This window comes from Gadus macrocephalus, chromosome 13, assembly GCF_031168955.1.
Source record: "Gadus macrocephalus chromosome 13, ASM3116895v1".
Lineage (NCBI taxonomy): Eukaryota > Metazoa > Chordata > Actinopteri > Gadiformes > Gadidae > Gadus > Gadus macrocephalus.
Genome location: NC_082394.1, coordinates 9,534,570 through 9,556,431, shown reverse-complemented (window position 1 = coordinate 9,556,431; position 21,862 = coordinate 9,534,570). Strand labels below are relative to the sequence as shown.

Below are 21,862 nucleotides of genomic sequence, written 5' to 3'. Positions count from 1 at the left end.
TGAATGGCCTAATTAAGTGAAAAGATTTGAACAGAGTTTTGTTGAGAATGTCCAAAACATAGGATTTTAGCCCTTTTCTCTCTCCTTTTCCCTACATTTACATATTTAAGTCACAGTGATAAAAAGGCATAGATTAATGTAGTTTACATAGCGTAGTTATTATTTCGAACGATCTGATTGGTCGGAAAGAAAGAAGCATTTCTATCGATCTGATTGGTCGAAAATATACATTAATTTCGAGGGATCTTGATTGTTCGGAAAACATTTTTTTTTATGCAATGTGTGTGAATCATTAGCTCCATTATTTTGGTTTGATCAATGAAACACTTTTTTAGCAGTGTGACAGAAGACACGTCCTGCTGTCTGCCTTCGATCAAAGTTCACTGACCTATACTTCCTGAACCAGGCCAGCGAAGGCCCTAAGAAAATCAGAAAATTTTCAGATCTCCACATCTTGGAACACAACTCCACTCATTTGCTATAGTAATGGTTGAAATGTATATATCATTCAATCATTGTAAATGCAGACTAACCCCACAAATTGTTTTAACCCAGGTCTTCAGATGTAGAATAATCCTCCTAATCATCTTGAATGTTTTATGTAACATTTTATATCAAATACCAGGGATTAATAAAGATTTTTTTATTTTACAAGTATAACAATAAATATAGTTGCAAGCAACCATGACGGGATCCCACATTTATCTGTGGTTGTTTGGTCTTGGCATCAGTTACTCATTACGAAAATGTTCCGTCATCCAAAACCTTTGTCAAATCACTTAACAAAGTTATTGCTGTTTGACCCCTATATTATACAGGTATATTTATAGGTTAAGCTTCTGCTCTATAGAATATTTGCAATTATCAACGCTTGCCATCATCACATGTCTCTTCCGTTCTTGTTCCGGGCCCAATTGTTGTAACGTAAATGACAACCTGTTCTTATATTGCCCATTTAATAGATTAATGCATGGTAAAATCCTACATGTAGTCCCTTCAAATATATACAAAAACACTTTCTCTCTCTGTACCATATTTGTCTCTCGTTTCATTACCGACGGCACTTAATAGAAAAGTCTTATAGTAACGCCTCCCCAATTGTGATACGAGCTTTGGGGTGTGCGGACATCATCCTGTACGCAACGTGAACCGGCTCTGTGAGGACAGCATTGAAGGTGTACACGTGTGTCTTTTCCCCGCTCAGGCAGATGTTGTAGAAGCTGAGCCTGTGGCTCTTGAAGCTCAGCCGCACCTCCAGAGTCCGTGACAGTGTGGTTAACTTCAGCGGCACATCGTGACCCCGCTCGAAAGCCCTCAGGCGGTTCTCGGACCACATCAGACACCAGGAGCTGCGGCTGCTCTCCAGTGCGCTGGGCAGCCCGCTGCGGGCCAGCCGCCCGCTGTAGCATACGCCGATGGCCCACGGGGCGCCTTCCAGCTCCACCCGCCAGCAGTGCTCCCCGCCGGAGAAGCTCTGGCTGCTGAGCACCTGGAGGAAGCTGGTGAACCTCTCCGGAGAGGTCGGATAGGCCTGCTTGGTGGCCCTGTAGGTCACCGTCTTCATGTCACCCGACAGCAACAGGTTGGGGTGGGCGGTGTCCGGGTCGAAGGTCACCTCCGACGGGTTGAGAAGGTTCCGGAGCGCGCGGTGAATGTCTCCCGTGCCCGCCTTGAAATCAGCGTTTGCTGCCTCCAGCTTGGCGCAAGCGAGCGAGACGTTCCTTTTCGATGCGGTTCCGGGCTCCGCCTCTTCCCCCGCCTGAGGCTGGCTCATCAGCTGCGCGATGCGTGGCTGCAGGAGGTTCAGATCCTCGGTGAACGTGGCTTTGTCGTCTTCGGTCAACAGGGACTCTGCGCTGAGCACTGTGTGTCTCAGCTGCTCGGTCAGCTGGGAAGCCTGACTCACCCTGGCGCGCAGGTTACCCTCACCCGGGCTCAGCTCTCCTTCGATTAACCGGGTCACCGCCTCACTGTAGGTCAGGGACAGAGCTTGGATGTCATGAAGAAGTTTTGCTGCGGCCGCTCTCAGCTCCACATTGGCGGCACTCACCTCCTCCTCCCGTTCCTTCTCCTTCCTCAGAGCACACTCGGCCATGTCTAACCTGACGGTCAACTCTGTGAGTTGGGAGGCCAGTCGGAATTTAGGTTCGTCCATCTCCGTTTTCTTTGTTGCGTTGCTTTCTGGTTTAGGTGGAGTGGGCAGGTGCTGTTTAGGAGATACGGGTAGGGGCCCTGAGGAATCTAACTCAGTCCTGTAGCCATCTTGGACCTCCAGGGGATTCTTCTTCTCAGGCTCCTTTAATTGGCTCTGAGCTGGTTCGGTTGCTTGGTAGCATGTTACCTCTCTATGTTCTGTTGCGGTTATTTCTTTGCCACAGTCTAAGTATGATTTGTTTGCATTGACATCACTTCCAAGAGCAGCTTTATGTGCTTCAACCATGTTGCACATTTTCATGTTCTTCACCAAGGCATCAGTTCCACCGTACTCCTGCTGGCATTCAGGGCAGTTGTTTTGATCAAGTCCTGCAGACATGGTCTGTAAACATGGCAGACAGTAGATATGTCCACAGGGCAGAGACATTGGCTCAGAGAACAGCTGCAAGCAGATGGGACAAGTAGACTCCCTCTCGTTCTTGGCAGAGATGGTTTCCCCAGTACAGGACATGACAGCTGGCTTTAAACAACAAATAGCAATAGTCATGAATTGCCTAGACAGGTTTGTAGTGTACATGCACCCAAAGGCTTATAGATAATCGAACAAAAGTAAAAGCCAAGCAGCTAGTCGATTTGCATTTCGTCGCTAAGCTATGAAAGGCCTAAAGTCAGACACTTTATTACTCGTAGAGCAAGGTTCAATCGATGTCGCACTGGGCTCGGTTTGTTTACTCAAGTTTCGTTTTGCAACGCGTTTCTAAACACGATCCCAAAGATGAAAGTACATAATATCCCAACGGTTCACCGGTAAACATTTTATTTTAAATATATAACGTTATAGCTCGTTATATTGCCATCAAACCGTGCATGCCTATTTACGGTTTAATTTCAGATGATCTTTCCCATACAACTTTCGTAACTTACCGTTTTATAGTGTTTAAATGACAGAGCAATTTAAGTGTCGAAAGAAATCCTTTGTGAGAATAAACAAACCTGTGGAGTTGAGTAGGCCTATGTTTAAAGGCGAAGTGAAGGTGCGCTCCTCTCAGACGCTGCTCTTCCTCGCATCAACATGGTGAATGTGGCGCGCAGCAGAGACCCGTCCGTAGCCTACTAGTCTGTAGCATCACAGGAGGTACGATACGGAAACGAGGTCAACAGCGAGGTTGTTTGGGAACTACATTTTGTCGTATTTTTGTTGGTGTAAGTCGGAGCTATTCAAGATATACATGTCAAGTTATTATAAAAAATCATGAGATATCGTAATGCACTCTATATTCAGATAGTATCGTGGCCTACAAAAGAGAAGCGAAAGCCACGTTAATAACAGCCTGTATAAGATCATGTTGTAGCATGATTAAATGGCAACTACGCCTCCGTTCATGCGGTTTAACTATTTCTTAACTTTTACAGGGACGAAACATCCGCATCAGCTTATAATGTAGGCCATACATTGACTATTCTGCCCCTCAGAAACTTCGAATATATTCACTTATTATATTAGGGAGGATATTCTATTTTCAACCATGATGATACAACGATTAGCTAAAACAATATCCCCAATCCTTCTCATCTGCATTTAATTTAGGAAGAGCAACATGAGATACAGTTGCAGTAGACTAATGTAGCCTACAGTGTAGCCTTCACTTGATTAGACTTTGACCGTGAACAATTCAGCAACAGTAAAATTTTCCAGGATGGGCAGGGCTTTATTTGAAATCCTTAAGGCACCATTTTTCTTTTTTCATTTCTGTCTTTGCTTAAATATTTATTTGGAATGTCTACGGGCAGGTCCAGTTCATCAATCGAAAGAAAACCAGTTAAAAACATTTTTGTGCATTTGATCATTGATCATTATACAGATCCTAAAAAAGGTCAGGGGTACACAGTATTGCACAGCAGTCTTTCATGAAACAGTCATTAGTGAATATGATAAATTCCCTGCATTTGCAGGGTTGCATTATGTTTGTTAAAAAGATATATCAATTGTTATATAAATAAACAGCTCTGCGGCATCCACAAATAAGTTACATAGATTCCCCTATATTTCTTGCAACAGAAAAACTAGGATAGAGGGAGGACAGAGGAAGACACAGCCCCAGGTGAGAGCACTGCGAGTGGGCACGTCTCCCTCACAGCATGGCCTCTAGGTCCAGGGGAGGCAGAGGCTCTCTCCAGTAGGAGAAGTGACTGAACTCGGGACACTCAAAGCCGGATGCAGAGCTTCCCCGGACAGACAGCATGGGGAAAAAATGCTCCACCAGCTCACCGAGGTGGTTGTACCTGAAAACACACACACGCAAACACACACTTAAAAATCGATTCAATCTGTAAATATATGGCGATCTCTTCAACGGGCTTCTTACGAGGATTTGTTTCCTTTGGTCTTCTCCTGGGTGAGCTCTCCTTTGGGGTTGATGGTGAAGATCCTGGTGTCGGGAACGCCCACTTGCTTATAGGCATAGGCATCCTGCAATATGATGAATGTTTAGATGAGATTCGACATTATTGCACATATTGTCATTGCACACCATTATAACAACGAACAAAATGTAGTAAACAGCTAACCAGGTAGTACATAGTGGCATTAAGTGCAGGCAGGCTTCTTAATCAACCAATGGCAGGGAGATAAGGAAATTTGGCAGGTAAAAGTAAATTCAGGATTAAAATATTAAAATAAATCGCTCGGTTGGTAGATTCTTTCACTCAGGCAGGTATAAACAAACATTTCTAGGAGTGGATTTAGGACCCTGAGGGCAGGTTTACATTTGAGTGCAAATATGAATGGGTAATTCAGTGAGTGGCCATGAACAACAGTGTTTCATGATTTTCCCTGACACACGCACATGTTAGGACACTTACATTGGTCCTGTTACCAAAAGCTGCATAGAAGGGCCGTCGCTGTGGGTTGAAGAGGTCTTTGATGTCAGTCAAACAGGCGATCTTGAACACCTCAGGCTTCTTCTCAATCACCTCTCTGCACATATGGGGAACACGTTGTTAAACAATAATAAACAAACAATAACTACATTCCAAGTCATTTTGAGCAACCTGAATTAATACTTGAATCAAAAACCCTGGACCAAATCGATGGATTGAATACTTTCATATCAAACCATTGTCGTTTCAATGGGTGTGTATTATTTGTCAATCATGGGACACCTGACACCTCCAACAATGGCATAATAGAACTGTCGACTAGATGTTTCCTTGACAACGCAAAAACAATATGCTGAAAGTATATTTGAATTTCCGCTGATTTAAGGCAATAACATAATATCACCAGCCCCATTATACATTATTTTCCAATAACAGGACACCCTGTCATGGTTAAGTAGATACTTGAGATCTTCAATTCAATCCATTCATGAGATGTAATTTGTCCATGGAGTGTAATTTTCTTTGCATAGCATAGACCCTATTCACCAATGAGTGGTTAGACTAAGGCTTACTTCTGGATTGTAGTCAAGCCTATTCTTTCATAACATTCTATTTTACCTTGTGTGCCTTTCCCAAGTAGTAAGCAAACACTAAAATCTCCTCAAATGTACAGCAGCAAACATAAAGCCCAAAACACTTAGCCACATTGGGACAGATGCAAAACATGTTTTGTTTTTTCCTAGTCCTACACAAAGCTAAATACATTCACGCTCTGTGTGCTTAGCTCCATTAAAGCATGATTTTATAAAAAAAAATGGTGTCACTTTAGCTTGGTTACTCTTTTAAGGTGGCGTAGGCAATTCATTTGAGGAAGCATTTATTTTGTTGTAATTGGGCAGTACAGACAATTTCCACAAATATGAGAAAGAAAGGAAAAAAATCAGGAATCTGTGGGAGAAGCAGGCCTGTAATAATAGCGTCCAATCCTTTCATTCTGTATGAATGAATTGATGGTCTGTCTACCTACCTACCAACAGCACACACTCTGCCCGCGCATTCATTGCATGACTGGAGTCTTCCACAAGGCTAGGCACACCTATTGCTAAAGCTAGCGAGCTAGTCACGTGTTTTGGGGGAGAGGCTTTGGAGGGAGGCCTAAAGGGAGGGCTGGGATTTTTCAGTTCAAAATAGGCCTTATTCTCTGTCAGGCTTTTTCCAAATTGCCTACCCTTCCTGTAATTAATACTTTCAATGACTTTAAATGATGCTTTGTTTGTAATCCTGGTGCAGGTGAGTACGACCTAGTGTAGGACTTACCTGTGTAGCGCTGAGAAGAGACTGCTGGGAGCTAGCAGGACGGGGCCTTTAGGAAGAACCGTTCCTTTGTCGTTGACCCACCGCAGGTAGTCCTTGGTGATAGCAGCCATACCGATGGCACGGGCGGAACAGTACAGGAACTTATAGCCATTTCTATGAGTGGAAAAACAGAAACATCACTTTAATAACAATATTTACAAAAATATTTGTTACATTGCTTGTAGAACCAATATTTTATATATAATATCATTTATCAAATATAACTTTTTTATATTCCATTTGGTACAAGTTTTTTATTCATTACATTGTATGTAACATACTTGTGTATTTTGTGGTATAGTTTGGCGATGCCTTGGTGTGTCCAGTCTTTACCAAACTGAGGCAGGATGTGGCCGAGTGCATCAGACCTATAGGAGAGACGGGGATGTCATGACAATGTGAGCATGTACATATAAACATCTACTGTATACGACACACACACACACACACACACACACACACACACACACACACACACACACACACACACACACACACACACACACACACACACACACACACACACACACACACACACACACACACACACACCACAGGTTTCTATCTTTACTTGGTGATGGTTCCGTCGATGTCGGAGATGATGACGTGGTCGTCCCAGTTCCACAGGTAGATGGCGGCCTCACAGCGACAGGTGCCCTGGTATTGGGTGGTCACGCTGAACACTACCTGGTTGGCCCCGTCCCGCAAATTTAAACGCTCCTGAATACACAGAGGCAACGTTCTGAAGGTTAAGCTGCGGTGGAAGGGTTTAAAGTGGACCAACAACAATCTCATGCAAAGCGTGTATTCAAACCTCGTCTGGGTTCATGCAAACGTACAGAGAGGATAAGAATGGGCTGGATGGTCACGCTGTGTGTCTCTTGTGTGTAGCTCATACTATTTGCTCAGAGGTGAGGCGTAGGGACTTCTTGTACATCTGGCTGATACACTGGCAGGTGCTCATGCTGTCCGATGATTGGCTGTCTGTTGGCATGACGGCTTGTCGACCAAGCCCCGCCTCCTCGTCACTGAACATGTCATCCAGGGTTGCCCTATGGAGATAAGGGTTGGAATATTATTTATTTATTTAAATATCGCTGGTCAGGCTAGTCTTAATCTGGAGTGACTGGAGTTGAATTAGAGCAGATTCCACATCCAAATGTGTATTTGTGAAGTTTTTAAGTTCTGAAATAATTTATGAATGCATGTTTTATGTGTCTGCCTTCACTGTCCATCTTTTTTATGAATTTCAAAGAATTTGTGAGGCCCAACGTAATGTATGTCAAATGTACACAATCGGGGTAGCGATCCGAATAACGGCTGATAAAGTGCCTAACAGGAACTGACTGACTCAACAGTTTTATGTTCAGGAAGCAGCTTGACCTTGATATTAAGATAACCAGAACAACAGCCTCACTCCCTGTTCAATGTTGACTTCTGTCTGCACACGTGACATTAAACTTCAACAGAACCTCCTGCCAGGAGGCATGACGCCAGGTCGCTTTGTAATGACACCGCCATCTCTTGCGCTATTGCCGTCAAAGTTGACCACAATGCGATATTGTCAACATATCTAAAGTCTTAGCAGTTTTAGGTCAACCTCATAAGGTCAACCTACTTTATTGTTGGGGAGGCAGAGAGGGACACCTCTTGTTCCTGCGTTGAGGGCTTTGGCTGAAAAGGTAACAAAGCAGAAAAACAGCCAAAGTATTAGAACCTTATTCAAAACAGGATCATACAAAGGCTTAACGTTCAGAACTACTTAGACCTGAAACCCCCGAAGATCATTTCTAATAATATATACATTTCAATATTGATGAACACTTTTCTATTGCTACATCCAAAAAAAACCTACATTCATTTCATTGAGGTGTATCAGAGTATGTACGCGATGACAGGGAGAGAGAGTTCTAAGCTTCGGTCACCTGGTTGTTGTCCATGTCCCGTCTCCTCCAGGAGAACCACCAGCGCCCAGACTTCTTTGGCATCTTGTCCTTCACTAGCCGGTCCACAGCACTCTGTAACACACACACACACACACACACACACACACACACACACACACACACACACACACACACACACACACACACACACACACACACACACACACACACACACACACACACACACACACCTTAGTATCTCGGTTCATCCGAACCAAGGGCATCTTTCCTAGTGCTATTGTTTCATGTAAATTACAAATATTGAACTATATAAATAAGACTGACCAAAATACATAATTTTTAGCTTTGAATATTACTGCTTTTTACTGCTTAAATTCGCTGCTTGTAGCTTTCGGATCGACTCATTGGTCCTAGTTGACTTGGTTAACGCAGAGCTTCAAGGCAGCCAAAAAGATTCCGAAGACACACACCTTTATTTTGCATACTAAATATATGGTATACCTTTGGAAGATTCTTCTGGAAGGCTTGCTTTGACAAAATCATTGGAGCTGCTACGGCCCAGTTATAGTACCTGGAACATAGAGAAAAACATCAGTGTGAGAAGCTATGGATTGATTTGAAGGAAACAAAGATCAATTATTTGCCAATAATTATTATGTATTAATCCGATAAATAAATTATAGCTGATTATTGGAGCCGATAATTGGAAGCCAATATTGCCTCAGCTGGCTTAACCATAGGGCTTCACAAGTGATGCATGCTGTTGTCGTGCCAACATAATGATTGAGTGTGTCACAAACACATCGAGCTCAACTGACCAAGCACTTTTTTACCAGCTTTTCCCCATTATAGAGCTTGGTTTACAATTATGAGTGATGAGTGATATCGGTCATCTTATCGGTAATAGCCATGAAAAGCAGTTATAGTTATCGTCATCGACTGACAATATATATTTAATATGTTCTTAATTATTGGCTGCATCTTACTGAGAGTTGATGCAGATCACCAGGTTGGGGTCCTCAATGATCCCTGGGTTTTTTAAGAAGTCTTTGAAGGTCACAATATGCTCTTTAAACTTTTCTGTACAGATGGGCGACACAAGGAAGCAGAACACAACACAAATGGTATTAAACCTCACAGCAATCCTATACGCCTCACACACATCCTTACACCATCATGTCTGCTACACACCTTGGCTGATGCTGCTGGTGTCTCCCACGCAGCCACAGAGGGACATGCTGACGTCCATGGGATCCGTGGTGGAGTCAGACAGGTACTCTGCGCCGCTGTCCATGGCCCCGCTGCCCACCGACTGGGGGGACTGGGTCCCCGAGGTGGACCCCTGGTCGGCCCCAGAGCGGGATGTTGCCTCCATTTCGCTAGAGGAAGAGCAGATCTCACATTTTTTAATGATTTTTACTTTATTCATGACATGACATGAAAACTGGGTTATTTTCCTAATGTCGGCCAAGTTTAGAGTGAGTTACACATCTTTTAGTATTTGTGACCCGTTACCCTTATCATAAAGCAGTCCATAGGATCAACGGTTTTAGACAATATGCAAATATCTCAGGAGATCCTTTCGATCTCCTACAGAAGCCCCTCATATTAATGCAGTCTTTGCCAACCAAAATAAGTTACCTTTTGGGGAAGTATAGTGCAGCTACTTCAGGCTCCAGCGTGGTCAGATCATCCAGGTAGATGCCTGTTGGTCCCAGGTGTTGACTGCGTTTACCTGTTGAGAAATCCAACAGGGATGCCACCAATCAGCCATTGTCTTCAGCTAATTCCTAGTATGTTTGATTACGCTGCAAAAGCGTTTTACCTTTTTTCCTGTCCTGTTTATCTGCTTTGGTGGAATCTTGAGGAATTTCTGCCGTTTGATTTGTTAATAGGAGGCCTTCTGCTTCTCTGTCGGTCAAAGTAGACGCACCCTCTTCATGTGCCTCCGTACAGTCGTCATTGCCGCCAGAAATAGTAATCATGGCACCCATTTCGCTGGGCTCAACCATGGCGCTGTGCTGCTCTAAAATGTCTGTGCTACCCAATAACTCTACCCTACTGTTTTGGGCTGTGACAGATATAGACCTACCAGTGGATGTGTTGATCATTTCGTCGCTGGCTAGTGTGTCCGTGACGGCAGTACAGGCCTTTCTCTCTGGACAGTTCTGTCTTACAGAGCCAATGCTACCAGTCAGAGGGATCTCACACACCGCAACGGTTGTGGTTTCATCTTTGGATTGGCCGTTTTCAGGCCGGGCGAGTTCAGAAGAGTCAGTCGACTCAATCGGGGAGGTTCTTTGGTCCTCTTGCTCTGCATCGGATGGGCATCCCTCCGCTAACGTCTTCTCTGCCTCACAGCTGTCCGTCTGGGTTAATGAGTTGTTACCGAGTTGTTCCAAAGGAGTGTCCATGCTAACCGGGGCTAACGTGGCTGGAGTGTCATGCAGTCCATTAGGGGTGGAGTGGGTTATAAGAGGGGTTATATCCAGTGTTGGCATGGACGAATGTGGGGAAAAGAGATCCAGGTCTAGGGACATAGTCCTGGCTAGCGGCCTCACCACAGTCACACTTCCAGCCCGGCTACAGTGAATGGTGGTTTGGTCGTCGTCGTCGTCGTCGTCGAAGGAATCCTGCCTCTCGATTGTGCGGAAATTGGAGTGGCCTAAAGTGGAAACGCGATGCGACTCCGCAAGGGATCTCTCTGACTGACGGACCTTGGGGAAACCACCCCAGTTCCACTGCATCTGAGGGCCAGAAGACTCCTGGGGTTTCACCACAAGCTCAGAGTCACTCTTAGGAGAGGACGAGCGACTGTAAAACACACTGTTGGAGAGGAGAGGAGAGGAGAGGAGAGAAATAATATATCAGGGAGAGAAGATGCTAAAAATGTTTTTTTTTTTTTTTATGAAGGACTAGAATCGTAATTCAAATGGTTGCAGTCAAAAGCGCTTGCCTCCTGGTTCGCAAGTGTGACAGCAGGAACTACAACATCTAACAGGAAAACGTTGCTCACCATTCAGGGGGGGAAAACTCTCCTTCTGAGTGGGGGTGAACCTCTCGGGTCTGCGTGGATCCTGGCTCCTCGGATATCGAGAAATAGATGGACTTACTGGAAGACACACGCGACAAATTCATTTGATCGGTCAACATCACTGGCTTGAGTTTAGCGTCAATCCATCATGAAAAAGCATGCATAGAACATTTTATATAGCCTTTAAACCACAGTACTGAGGTACTGGAACAACAACAACACAATCTCTCGTCAATGTCTGACAGGAAAGTGGTGCTCAGCCAAACATGGCGGTGTTCTTTCATGTTCCAATGTCGCAATGTTTTCGACGCTAGGTGCTTCCAATGCTGTACGCATTCTAACGAGCACGGATCCTTTTTATCTTTGGCTGTGTCATAGTAGCATATTTGTCTTTGCATAAAAGATTTGTCCATAACCAGTCAAAAGTGGCCTTGATGACCGACCTGAGTTGCAGTTGACTGACATACTGCTCCTTGGCAGGGCTCTCCTGCTCGTTCTGCTCCCTCTCCCGCTCTTCTGAGGAGGAGCCGCCCTCCTCTCTCAGGTGGGAGTCGGAGCGGAAGCGTTTCCGACGTCTCTTCTTCCTGCGGGGTGGCTGTGCCCCGCCGCCGACGGGGGCCACCTCGCCGTTCTCCTCCCCCCCTAGCTCAGGGAGCTCCATGGGGATCGGGGAGGTGCAAAGGTGGGCCGGCACTCTGAACTGATGCACAAGTGATGGGAGGGGGGGAAATGTATTGTCACAATTGGTTTGGGGAAATGTCAGAGTATAATTGGTAAAAAAACAACCGTTTTAAGTATGGGGTCATCAGCCTACCTCCATGTCCTCATTTTCCTCCACGAAGAATGCTTCTCCATTGTCCCCTAGTTTCATGTGAAGGTTGACTGGCTCTCCATTGATCTCGATGTCCACCTGGCCACACCAAACAGCATCGAGAGAGGACGTACTTAGTGGAAGAAATCTGGGACTACGTTACTATTTAGACATGTAGGACACACACGTTCAAACACAGGACTTGCATTGACTTCAGAAACAGGTCGTTAAGGAGCAGAGAGGGGTAAGTCATCTTGCTCAAGCATACTAGGTAGGCAGTTGGCAATTGAGATCGCTCAAAGTACCATGCAGCTGGAGGTTGAACACCTTCGTAGCCACTAAAGTTGAAACGATCCTACCTTCTGTGGACATGAAAATAAATCACAGTGAGCTACGAGGCCAAGCAGGGGGAGACCTACCACTTTCTCCTTTGAACGCAGCACGCCCAGTTTGCCGAAGCGCACGTGGAAAGGGGAGCACTGGTACGAGCCGTCGGGTTGGCGCACGACGATGACATCGATGCCCCCGGTCAGCGTGGCGGGGTTAAGGCCTCGGTAGAGCTCCTTCACCGTCACGAACACCGTCTCCGCCAGCTGGCCCACCAGGTTCATGGTCTGAGACTTGGGTTAACATCAGATCGGTTAGGTCAGGCCTAGTCTAACTCATGCCCATTGTCAACATCATACTGGTCGGAAATGTCTTCAGAAAAGCGTCTTATATACGATGCTAACGTCTTACCTAGAAACAGAGACTATATTGATAAAAAGTATTTTTGTTTATTTCCTGGTCCAATATAGAAGGTCCGACTGCTCACTCTGATGTACTCACACAATGACTCTAAACTAAGATAAGTTTTGCACTTTTATAAATGCTAAATCTGACCTTTGGATTGGGGTCTTGTGAGAATGTGGACTTAAGGTATACTGTGCGAAACCTAAGTGAGTCATGGGACTGCTGAAATATCGTCATTGCAAGATCAATACGGGCCGTTACTGTGCAATCTCCTTTGTTCTGTTCTTTGTCATTTTAATGCCACATAGGGCTGAAGGTTCACACTTTAGAAAAGATTATACAGCGAACACCAAGTATGAAAATAGATAATAGCTCCTATGCTAGACCTGTTCCTATGCTAGACCTGAGGACAAAGAAAACAGAACTTCTTCATATCTCAGTGGATATAATCAGGACAGGACCTGCTTGTTTATTTCAAACAAGAATCAGCATGTCCCACCATGAGCGTCCTGGAGCCAAGACTTTTCCGTGTGGTCCATGGTATCCCACACTGGAGGAGTGTGTTTGATGACATCATCACACAGACACGTTTGCACTTTGTGAAGCGTTTCACAAACTATGTTAAGATATTTATTTATTGATAGACTTAAAATTGGGGACATCAATGTCCATCGTATATTGTAATTTGTATTCAAGTAAGATGTATTCAAGTATTTATTATGGAACTATTTTGTAGCCATCTCAATAGTGTAACCTTCACGATAGTTACGTCTTTGCCATTGAAAAGGTTGCACATTGTTTGTACACAGAAGCGGAACATTCATTAGTAATTACTAAACATATTATACACTGAGATTTGGAAGCATGTCCTAAAGCAGCCCCACAACACAAAAGTCAAAGATCAACTTATCAAATGTCTCACATCACCAGCAGTCTTACCCAAAGCGATGTACGCAGGTGTCTCTGCCCAACCAGGCCTTGTCCCCTCGAGCCCCTTTCGGCCATAAGATGTCTCAACCGCCTTCATCTCCCAGAATCCTTTGTGACACCGATTTGACCTACCATACCCCCATCTTTTACACTCCACTGAGATACTAGTCTACATTTTGCTACAGGACATTGCTGTTTTTTAGCTTTAAAATGTCAGACTCCTGTGAGGTTGGCTAACTATTCTTCCCATTTGGTTAGTGATCATCAATGTGGACAGAATAATCCAGTCCATAACAAGTTGGTAGGTAATATATACAACAATGGGTATACAACAAAGTATAATCACTATCACTTACATGTTAAGATTATCTTTATCACTTATACTCCCCACCAACCTGCACTCCATTAACACACCAGCCCTCACATAACTAATTCACACGTCCAAAAATCACACTGCACATGACAGCCAGAGCAGCAGTTTCTGAAAGGGTCGGCCATTCTATTCACATGGGCTTGGAACAAACGCGCACCCGCATGAACACAGTGAATAGATGATCCACACACACATTCTGGGCTCGACCCCCTGGGCACTGGGATGGAGGGTCTCTTCGGAACCTATAGGCCCTCTCGATGGGCACAAGCTCAGTCATGTCACCATTAGGAAAACTGACACAAATAGACTTTTGTAATGAGCATAATTCTGTGCCAATGCTACCTGTAGGCAATCACAACAGAAGAAGGTAAGTTACACAGCCCTAACCCGTGACACGTACCGCTTCATTTATTTATACATTTTATTTTAAGTTTATGTTTTACTCACTTCTGTATTCTGATGACGAATAAGTATGGCGATTGGCTAGGTTAACCATTGTGGTTTTTTGTCAAACAGTGGCAACACTATGCAAGTGTGGAACATTATGGTGCAAGTATTTCAACGGCTTTGCTAAGGCTTGGTCAGCGTCGGAATAAAGTATTTTTAGTTTAATGTTTTTTTTAGTTTGGGGGGGAGGTTTGGCTCAAGTTAAACCGAATTGTTTCCATGACTTCAGACGATATTCCCGAAATGCAATTGTTAGACTCCAAGGCAATATTCCTTTTGTCTTTTGACAGCGAACTGTCAAAATAAACATTATAAATACTGTACGGACTGCAAACCCGATCGGCCGCGGGACGAGCATTGATCGATTTGAAAACTAAAGAAAGCGTTAATGTTGATAATATCTTCAGCACGTTTTGAGAGACAGCACGCATTTGAAAACAGTACTTTGAGTTCCCCTCTAAAGAACGCCACGAAGTATTGTACACGTTCACCTTCAAGACACAAGAAAATACAGGGTCTCCCACTTGTTTCTTTGTAGTGTGGGCTGTATGATACTGTTGTCAATATTAATTTATATTTTAACTTTCTTACCTTTTATGCAGCCTTTGAGATGTATAGAAGATTAACCTGAATCCAAAACACTTCCTTGTATGTGTGCGGTTACTGGGAGGACCAATAACCTACTTCCCAGGCGTTCTCGTCTCACGAAGGGACGCCTGGGAAGAGATACTCCAGATGAGCGTTATCGGCGATAGAAGGAGATGGCGGGATTTACAGTTGCATGGCGGGGAGAGGCCAGAGAGAGGGCGGGACTTTTGATAAAGCATTATCCCTCTTATTTCCGTTACATGTTTCGGCTATTGTTAAATCATTCTTCAAAACGACCATTTGACATCTACGATACTGTGTGGTTGTTACTTTTCTTTGCATCGTATTCTTCTCGCCCTTTGGACTGTTAACTGGCGTAGACAGCTCGTTGGAATAAAAAGACCGGAAGTGTCGTTGCGGTAGACCGGTGTAACGCTACAATTCAGAAAACTCCCTAAACCTACATGCTCATGAAAGACGGATTCCATCAATCTTTGGAAAAGCCAACCATCAGACAGACAATGATAAAATCCCGCCTCTTGTGTTTATTTTGCCATCAAAACGTGTTATGCATAACCTCTGACCTCTGTTATCACTGTCACAACTTCAAAACTAAAATGTTACCGTGTACAGCTTTAAGCACCAATCCGGTTTCTGAAAATATATATTTGTACATTCTAACTTGAACACGTTTTTGCACATAGAATTTTTTTTTTTTTTAAATGCGATGTCATTCCATTATTTGTCCTGCATAAATACATAACCAATAACACGGATATTCACTTCCACACGATTTACATGGCTCTTAAAAAAAGAAGAAATACATCCCTGACCATATAAATACATATCGATAACTACTTTCGCCAAGAACCGATTACCAAAGCATAATATAAGCGGCAAGATGTATGCTACAAGCCTACTTTTTCAGCAATGTAACCTGCTGTCCAAGCAGTAGCTTACCATCAGCACACAACACCTGGTATTGACCAGCAGAGGGCGCCCATGTGCAAGGCCCCAATATAAGAAGAGTGTGTTTAGAAGAGTGTTCTCCACAGCGTTATTTACCCACTTTGTTGAACTTAATTCAACAGAAGCATTATACAAGTTTCTGACCTTTGTTATCACTGTCATATTTTATTGAATTTTTAATTAGCATTGTTTGATGTGTCTGCTATAGATTTGTTTCTGTGTTCTAACAGCAAACCTTTTTGGCTGTTATGCATAAACTGTATCGTATTTGTATACGTATGATCTGTTACTATCTATAATTTATCATTAAAAATTATAATTGAAAACAAAAAAAACAGTTTTTATTGTGTTTAATCATTAAACAAGTCATGCTAGTTAAATTAGTCTAATACCAATTATACACCGAGTGCAGCACCAAAAATGCAGTGCTTTATTGAGTAGATTAACGATTTACATAAAAAAACAGCCACAACCACAAACATATGGATGACTGGAGGGCGGAGGCCCATAACGGGGAAAACCATGATGAGGTACCCTGAAAACATCATTCTCAAGGCAAACCTAAAACAGTTATTCTAGGGTAGGCCCTACCATGCTTAATGTTTGAAACAACTATAGGTTGACTCAAAAGCATACAAGAGTCCACCAGATACTTTAGATGCATGTTGGGGGAAAGATAGAGTAACCCAAACAGATGTTCCAACCCTGACATGACACAAACCATCCCATGGTGTCCTGGGGTTTAGTGGTGGCCTGCCTATTTAAGGAGACCTGCAGGGCTTGGACCTAACAAACAATAGAGTGTATGGTTCGTAAAGCTCCACCATTCTCTTCACTCTCTGCAGTCTTTCCAGATACCCCTCCTCCACCACCACCACAGGCAGCCTCCTTTTTTTTGTCCTTCTAAATAAGGCAGCCGTATCGTAGTTCCTGTCATTTCAACCATGCTCCCAAACATCCTCTAGTCGAGCTTGTTGCATTAGCAAGCTGGAGCTTGTGCATTCTTTTCCCATGTATGGAGAAATGGCCCGAACTGGGACGCCTCTGTTTGGGATGGCCTGACCACGCCATTGGCTGGTGCAGAAGGGGGAGGGGCGGACAAGGAGTGTGCTGCTTTAAACAAACTCTTCAGGAGCTCTGCCTGTTTCCCTTACCACCGCTGTGTCAGACTGAGACTGAAGGGGGCCGACAGACTCTGATAAATCATTTCCTGGAGTCAAGGTGAGACAGATCTCCACTTCTACCTCTTTGTTGTCTTTATATTATGATTGAAGATCAACAACAGGGTCCGGGCCGTTTAAGATTACTGAATATCTGGTCGTAGGTGGTACAGTGGTTGTGGTTCACTGTCAGAATAGAGATGGTCCTGAAGGGGATGTAAAGCTACAGAGAACTACTGAGAGGACCTTAGTGTGAGAGGGTTGATGCTGATATATGGGATCATCTTTTGATGGAGGTCATCATCAACCTGTTTGTGTGTGTGTGTGTGTGTGTGTGTGTGTGTGTGTGTGTGTGTGTGTGTGTGTGTGTGTGTGTGTGTGTGTGTGTGTGTGTGTGTGTGTGTGTGCGTGTGTGTGTGTGTGTGTGTGTGTGTTTTTGTGTTAATTAAGTAATTATGAAGGATTTTACAAAGGAATTTCACTACACCCCTGACCCATTTTGATTGATTCCTCGCCCTCTATTAGTCTAGTTCACTGACCCAGACACATACAAGCCTACGTAGAGACAGGGACACACACAGAGCAGCTGTCAGGATACTCTTTTTATAGATGGTGAGAGGGCTCGCATGCAGCGTGACTTTGTTTGCATCTAGAATTCCTGGCTGTTGGCCCCTTAGTCAGAAGTCCCTGTTAACACTAGTGACCTCAGGTCGTAGGTTAGGTTGAAGATTGACTGGTTGTTGATTTCATGGAGTGTGTCGTATGTGTGTCTTAACCGTGGGGCTGTGTCACAACGAAAGATAGCGAGGGAAAGCACATTTCAATTCAAGACACAAAATATGCTTGCATTAGTGAGATCAAAATGTTGTACATCAGCCGGTATTTAGATATGAATTTAAATATAAGTAAGAGATCTCCAATTGGTCCATGAGTTGGTATTTTTTCTTAAAATTTCGTAGCCCAAGCTGTGAAATATTAGAATCCTGAACCTGTTCACAGGGTTTTACAAATGCTGTACATGTTAAGGTAAACCTACTCATCTGATATCTTGATAAATTTACTAATCAGCCCTTCTTAGCAGACTGCAATCTTCTCTCTCCGGAGAAAAGCAACAGATAAGGGCCAGATTCCCAAATTCCAATACCTTGACTGCAAAGAATGCTTACTTTAGTCACTTCAACCAAATTACCACTTAAAAACCTAATTTGCTAGCATTTAACCAAGCCACGGCATGTTCAGCCAAATGGCTCATTAGTGGCCTCAACCAACAGGGTGGTTGAGAGAAAATAAAATAATTTAACATTCCACTGTTCCTGAAAACAGCGTAAAAGGGTGGTTGAGTGCTTTCGCTGTGGTTCATAGCATCTAGGATAATGGGTGGGAATTTGGATAGCAGCTCAGAAACCCTTTCAAATCTTTCTATCTTTTGATCGGAAAGGAGGAACAGGATGCAGTGAAATAATAAATAATCAAATTGACTTGAAGTACATAGTTATAGAGGGACAATGTAACTTTTCAAGTGTACTATGTCATGACTCTGTCCAGAATAGCCCATTACCTCACAACAAAGGTGCTTTGAAATAACTCTTACTTATTAGAAACTAGTCACATTGTAAGTGTAACTACCTATTCAGATGTAGGTAGTGTAATTCAATGTGATGTTATACTTTATATGTAAAGTAGTAGATAATCAGCTGTTATCTTGTCATTCATGAAGTATTTTCTTACTTATCTAGCAGGATTGTATGTTCTGCGATAAGTCACTGGTCATGGCCTTTTGCAAGTACAATAGAACCACTGATACATTCTCTTGCTACAGTACCAAGCGTGTCATATTAACGAGAATTTCATACAACAGCCTACTTGGACGGAGCTGTTTTGTGTGACTGAACAATGTAAAATGGACTTTAAAACAGCCTTGATACCATTTCCTGAGAATTGTTAATCAAACAGATTATTATGCAGTGAGTCAGACCGCATGTAGATTAGGAAACGCGATGCACACCTTACCGTGCCGTTTTCCCTTAAATGAGCACAAATAGAGGATCACAATGTACAATTAACATTGACATTTTAAAGCAGTGTTTTTTTCAGTGGTTCTGTGGCACATAACATTTTTAAAAAGTTGTTGCCTCTTTCTGCATGATGTCATTTCTCACCTTGGCTTTCTGAGGTCTGAGGTGTTTGACTCATCTGGCATCTCACCTGCTCGTTTCTAAGCTAACCAGACGGCTGATACCGTGCATCAGACATGACGATATCACCGAGCACGCCCACACACACACGCACACACAGAGGCTGACAGACGCAAACATGTCAACCGTGCATATAAATAAACGGGACTGACAGGTTTAATTCTGCCTGCCTCTGCTGCCATTTTCCCAGTCAATATAAGCAATACAACCGCTGAGGGGGAAAGCAATTGTGAGCGAACCCTGCTCTCGCTCTATGATATCAAATCTGAAACTGTGCAGGATTATATAAATTCTAAGCAGACTATTTACGTGCAGTTGCATAATACACCCTACCTACTTTGGTCCTTCCACAGGCACTCCTCCAGCCGCCATCATGTCAAGCAAGCGCACCAAGAGCAAGACCACCAAGAAACGCCCCCAGAGGGCCACGTCCAACGTGTTTGCCATGTTTGACCAGTCCCAGATCCAGGAGTTCAAGGAGGCCTTCAACATGATTGACCAGAACAGGGATGGCTTCATCGACAAGGAGGACCTCCACGACATGCTGGCCTCTCTGGGTATGGGTCCTCCACAGCACTCTCCGTCCAATACCACTGCCCTCGTTTGGGTCTGGGAAGAAGTCGCTGGGATAAGGGTTGTATAGCATTGTGACACTTGTAATAATAAAGCCAGTGGTAGAACCGCCACCTGAACAGAACAATTTTGAGCTGGTATCTCCTGCTGCTTCTCCTTCCCTCAGGTAAAAACCCCTCTGATGAGTACCTGGAGGGCATGATGAGCGAGGCTCCGGGACCCATCAACTTCACCATGTTCCTCACCATGTTCGGAGAGAGACTCAACGGCACAGACCCGGAGGACGTCATACGCAACGCCTTTGCATGCTTTGACGAGGAGGGATCTGGTGAGACCATAGAAACACCTCATAACGTTTAAATGGGTTGGTCATGGCATTAATAGAGCCAGCATGAAAGCTGTTGCAAAAGAAAAGTATCGACACATGTTGGCATTACAACTGTCAAAAGCATGGTCTATTGAACTTTAAGGGACCATGCTGAGTTTTCGGTTTTGGATTTATTTTCTTCCTTTAATGAGTAAAGGTGGGGAAAAAATCAATTTGGTTGATGTTGACTTTGCCGCAGCTATTGGGATTTGGGTGGGGCATGATATGCATCGAGTCTAACGGCGGGACGGTAACTGTGATTTCAGGTGTGATCCATGAAGACCACCTCAGGGAGCTTCTGACGACAATGGGCGATCGCTTCACGGACGAGGATGTGGACGAGCTGTTCAGGGAAGCTCCCATCGACAAAAAGGGCAACTTCAACTATGCAGAGTTCACTCGCATTCTGAAACACGGCGCCAAAGACAAAGATGACGAGTAGAGCAGTGAGACAATGACTGTAAACGTTCCACGTCCATTTGATACAAAGAAAAAACTGAGTGTTGAGTTAAAGGAGGAATCCAGGTTGTTCTAAAACACAACTTTAAAATTTGCAAATCTCAACATGTCGATAACAGCTTATTATGCCTTCTTGCTCTTCACCTCACCTGGATAGGTAAATTGGTTATCCAAAAAGGAAATGGCCACATTGCTTTAACTACTAGCAATACAGGGTATACTTCTATTTTATTTTTTTACTCTTAGTCTCTCCAAATGTGTATGTGGGCTGATAACCCATAAGACATTCCACCACAGGCTGGTGTACCTTAAAGATGACATTATATTACCAGGTGTGAGTGTGATTAGCCATTACAAACCGTTTTGAAAATCTGCCTCTTCTGACATCACAAGTGGGCATGTCCACCTAGTTGCATGACGGATAGATGAGCAACGTTTTCTACTGTCCAATGGGGAGGCGGGTAGACTGATCTATCTAGCACTAGGTGGACATGCCCACTTGTGATTTCAGATGAGGCCGATTTTCAAACGGCTTGTAATGGCTTATCAAACTCACAGCTGGTGTTAGGTCACCTTTAAAAACAAATTATGCAAGTTTTTAAGTTTGGATGATGATTAGAGATGTTTCACTCTAGTGCAATTTCCCCAAGTGTATGTTTACCCATCTAAAGCATCATGCCCACATATTGTGTTTGGCTGAGAGGGAAAGTAGGTCTACATTAAGAAGGGATTCAGCCGTGAACAGTAGGATGTCAAGATCCATTTGAAGACTTGAATGCCTCAGTATCAGCCTTTGCCATACTTTATTCTATCAAAATGTTTTATGTCAATGTTATAAATTCAGTGCCAATTTGTGCTTTTCTATGGAAATAGTTATTTTTCCCATCCTTAAAATAAATCTTGTTTGGCTCAGCTGGCACAATATCT

At 43.7% G+C, this 21,862-nt stretch overlaps 3 protein-coding genes across 6 annotated transcripts; 1 reads left to right on the top strand and 2 right to left on the bottom strand.

Annotated features, from left to right (window-relative positions):
• Positions 1-628: 628 nt before the first annotated feature.
• On the bottom strand, positions 629-3,299 carry trim107 (tripartite motif containing 107). 2 transcript variants are annotated; one of them, XM_060069401.1, is made up of 2 exons: positions 3,148-3,299; positions 629-2,674 (listed from the first exon to the last, which is right to left on the bottom strand). In XM_060069401.1, exon 2 carries the CDS (start codon positions 2,663-2,665, stop codon positions 1,079-1,081), a length of 1,587 nt encoding a protein of 528 aa, XP_059925384.1. In that variant the 5' UTR covers positions 2,666-2,674; positions 3,148-3,299; the 3' UTR covers positions 629-1,078. The 2 variants fall into 2 exon arrangements, with proteins under 2 accessions (XP_059925384.1, XP_059925385.1); XM_060069402.1 differs by lacking the exon at positions 3,148-3,299 and adding an exon at positions 3,079-3,099.
• Positions 3,300-3,717: 418 nt separating this feature from the next.
• Positions 3,718-15,393, bottom strand: LOC132470631 (phosphatidate phosphatase LPIN2-like). 3 transcript variants are annotated; one of them, XM_060069399.1, is made up of 19 exons: positions 15,216-15,393; positions 12,562-12,762; positions 12,146-12,241; positions 11,775-12,031; positions 11,314-11,409; positions 10,123-11,123; positions 9,939-10,035; positions 9,489-9,676; positions 9,284-9,377; positions 8,799-8,868; positions 8,316-8,408; positions 8,009-8,064; positions 7,289-7,442; positions 6,962-7,110; positions 6,672-6,758; positions 6,352-6,504; positions 5,017-5,131; positions 4,521-4,624; positions 3,718-4,437 (listed from the first exon to the last, which is right to left on the bottom strand). In XM_060069399.1, the coding sequence occupies exons 2-19, from the start codon at positions 12,751-12,753 to the stop codon at positions 4,287-4,289; spliced, it is 3,153 nt and encodes a 1,050-aa protein (XP_059925382.1). In that variant the 5' UTR covers positions 12,754-12,762; positions 15,216-15,393; the 3' UTR covers positions 3,718-4,286. The 3 variants fall into 3 exon arrangements, with proteins under 3 accessions (XP_059925382.1, XP_059925380.1, XP_059925381.1); XM_060069397.1 differs by lacking the exon at positions 15,216-15,393 and adding an exon at positions 13,814-15,180; XM_060069398.1 differs by lacking the exon at positions 15,216-15,393 and adding an exon at positions 13,814-15,178 and having other exon boundaries at positions 9,939-10,032.
• A 1,821-nt stretch (positions 15,394-17,214) lies between these two features.
• myl9b (myosin, light chain 9b, regulatory) lies at positions 17,215-21,833 on the top strand. The gene is made up of 4 exons (XM_060069408.1): positions 17,215-17,402; positions 19,890-20,093; positions 20,276-20,437; positions 20,743-21,833. The coding sequence occupies exons 2-4, from the start codon at positions 19,910-19,912 to the stop codon at positions 20,916-20,918; spliced, it is 522 nt and encodes a 173-aa protein (XP_059925391.1). The 5' UTR covers positions 17,215-17,402; positions 19,890-19,909; the 3' UTR covers positions 20,919-21,833.
• Positions 21,834-21,862: the final 29 nt, after the last annotated feature.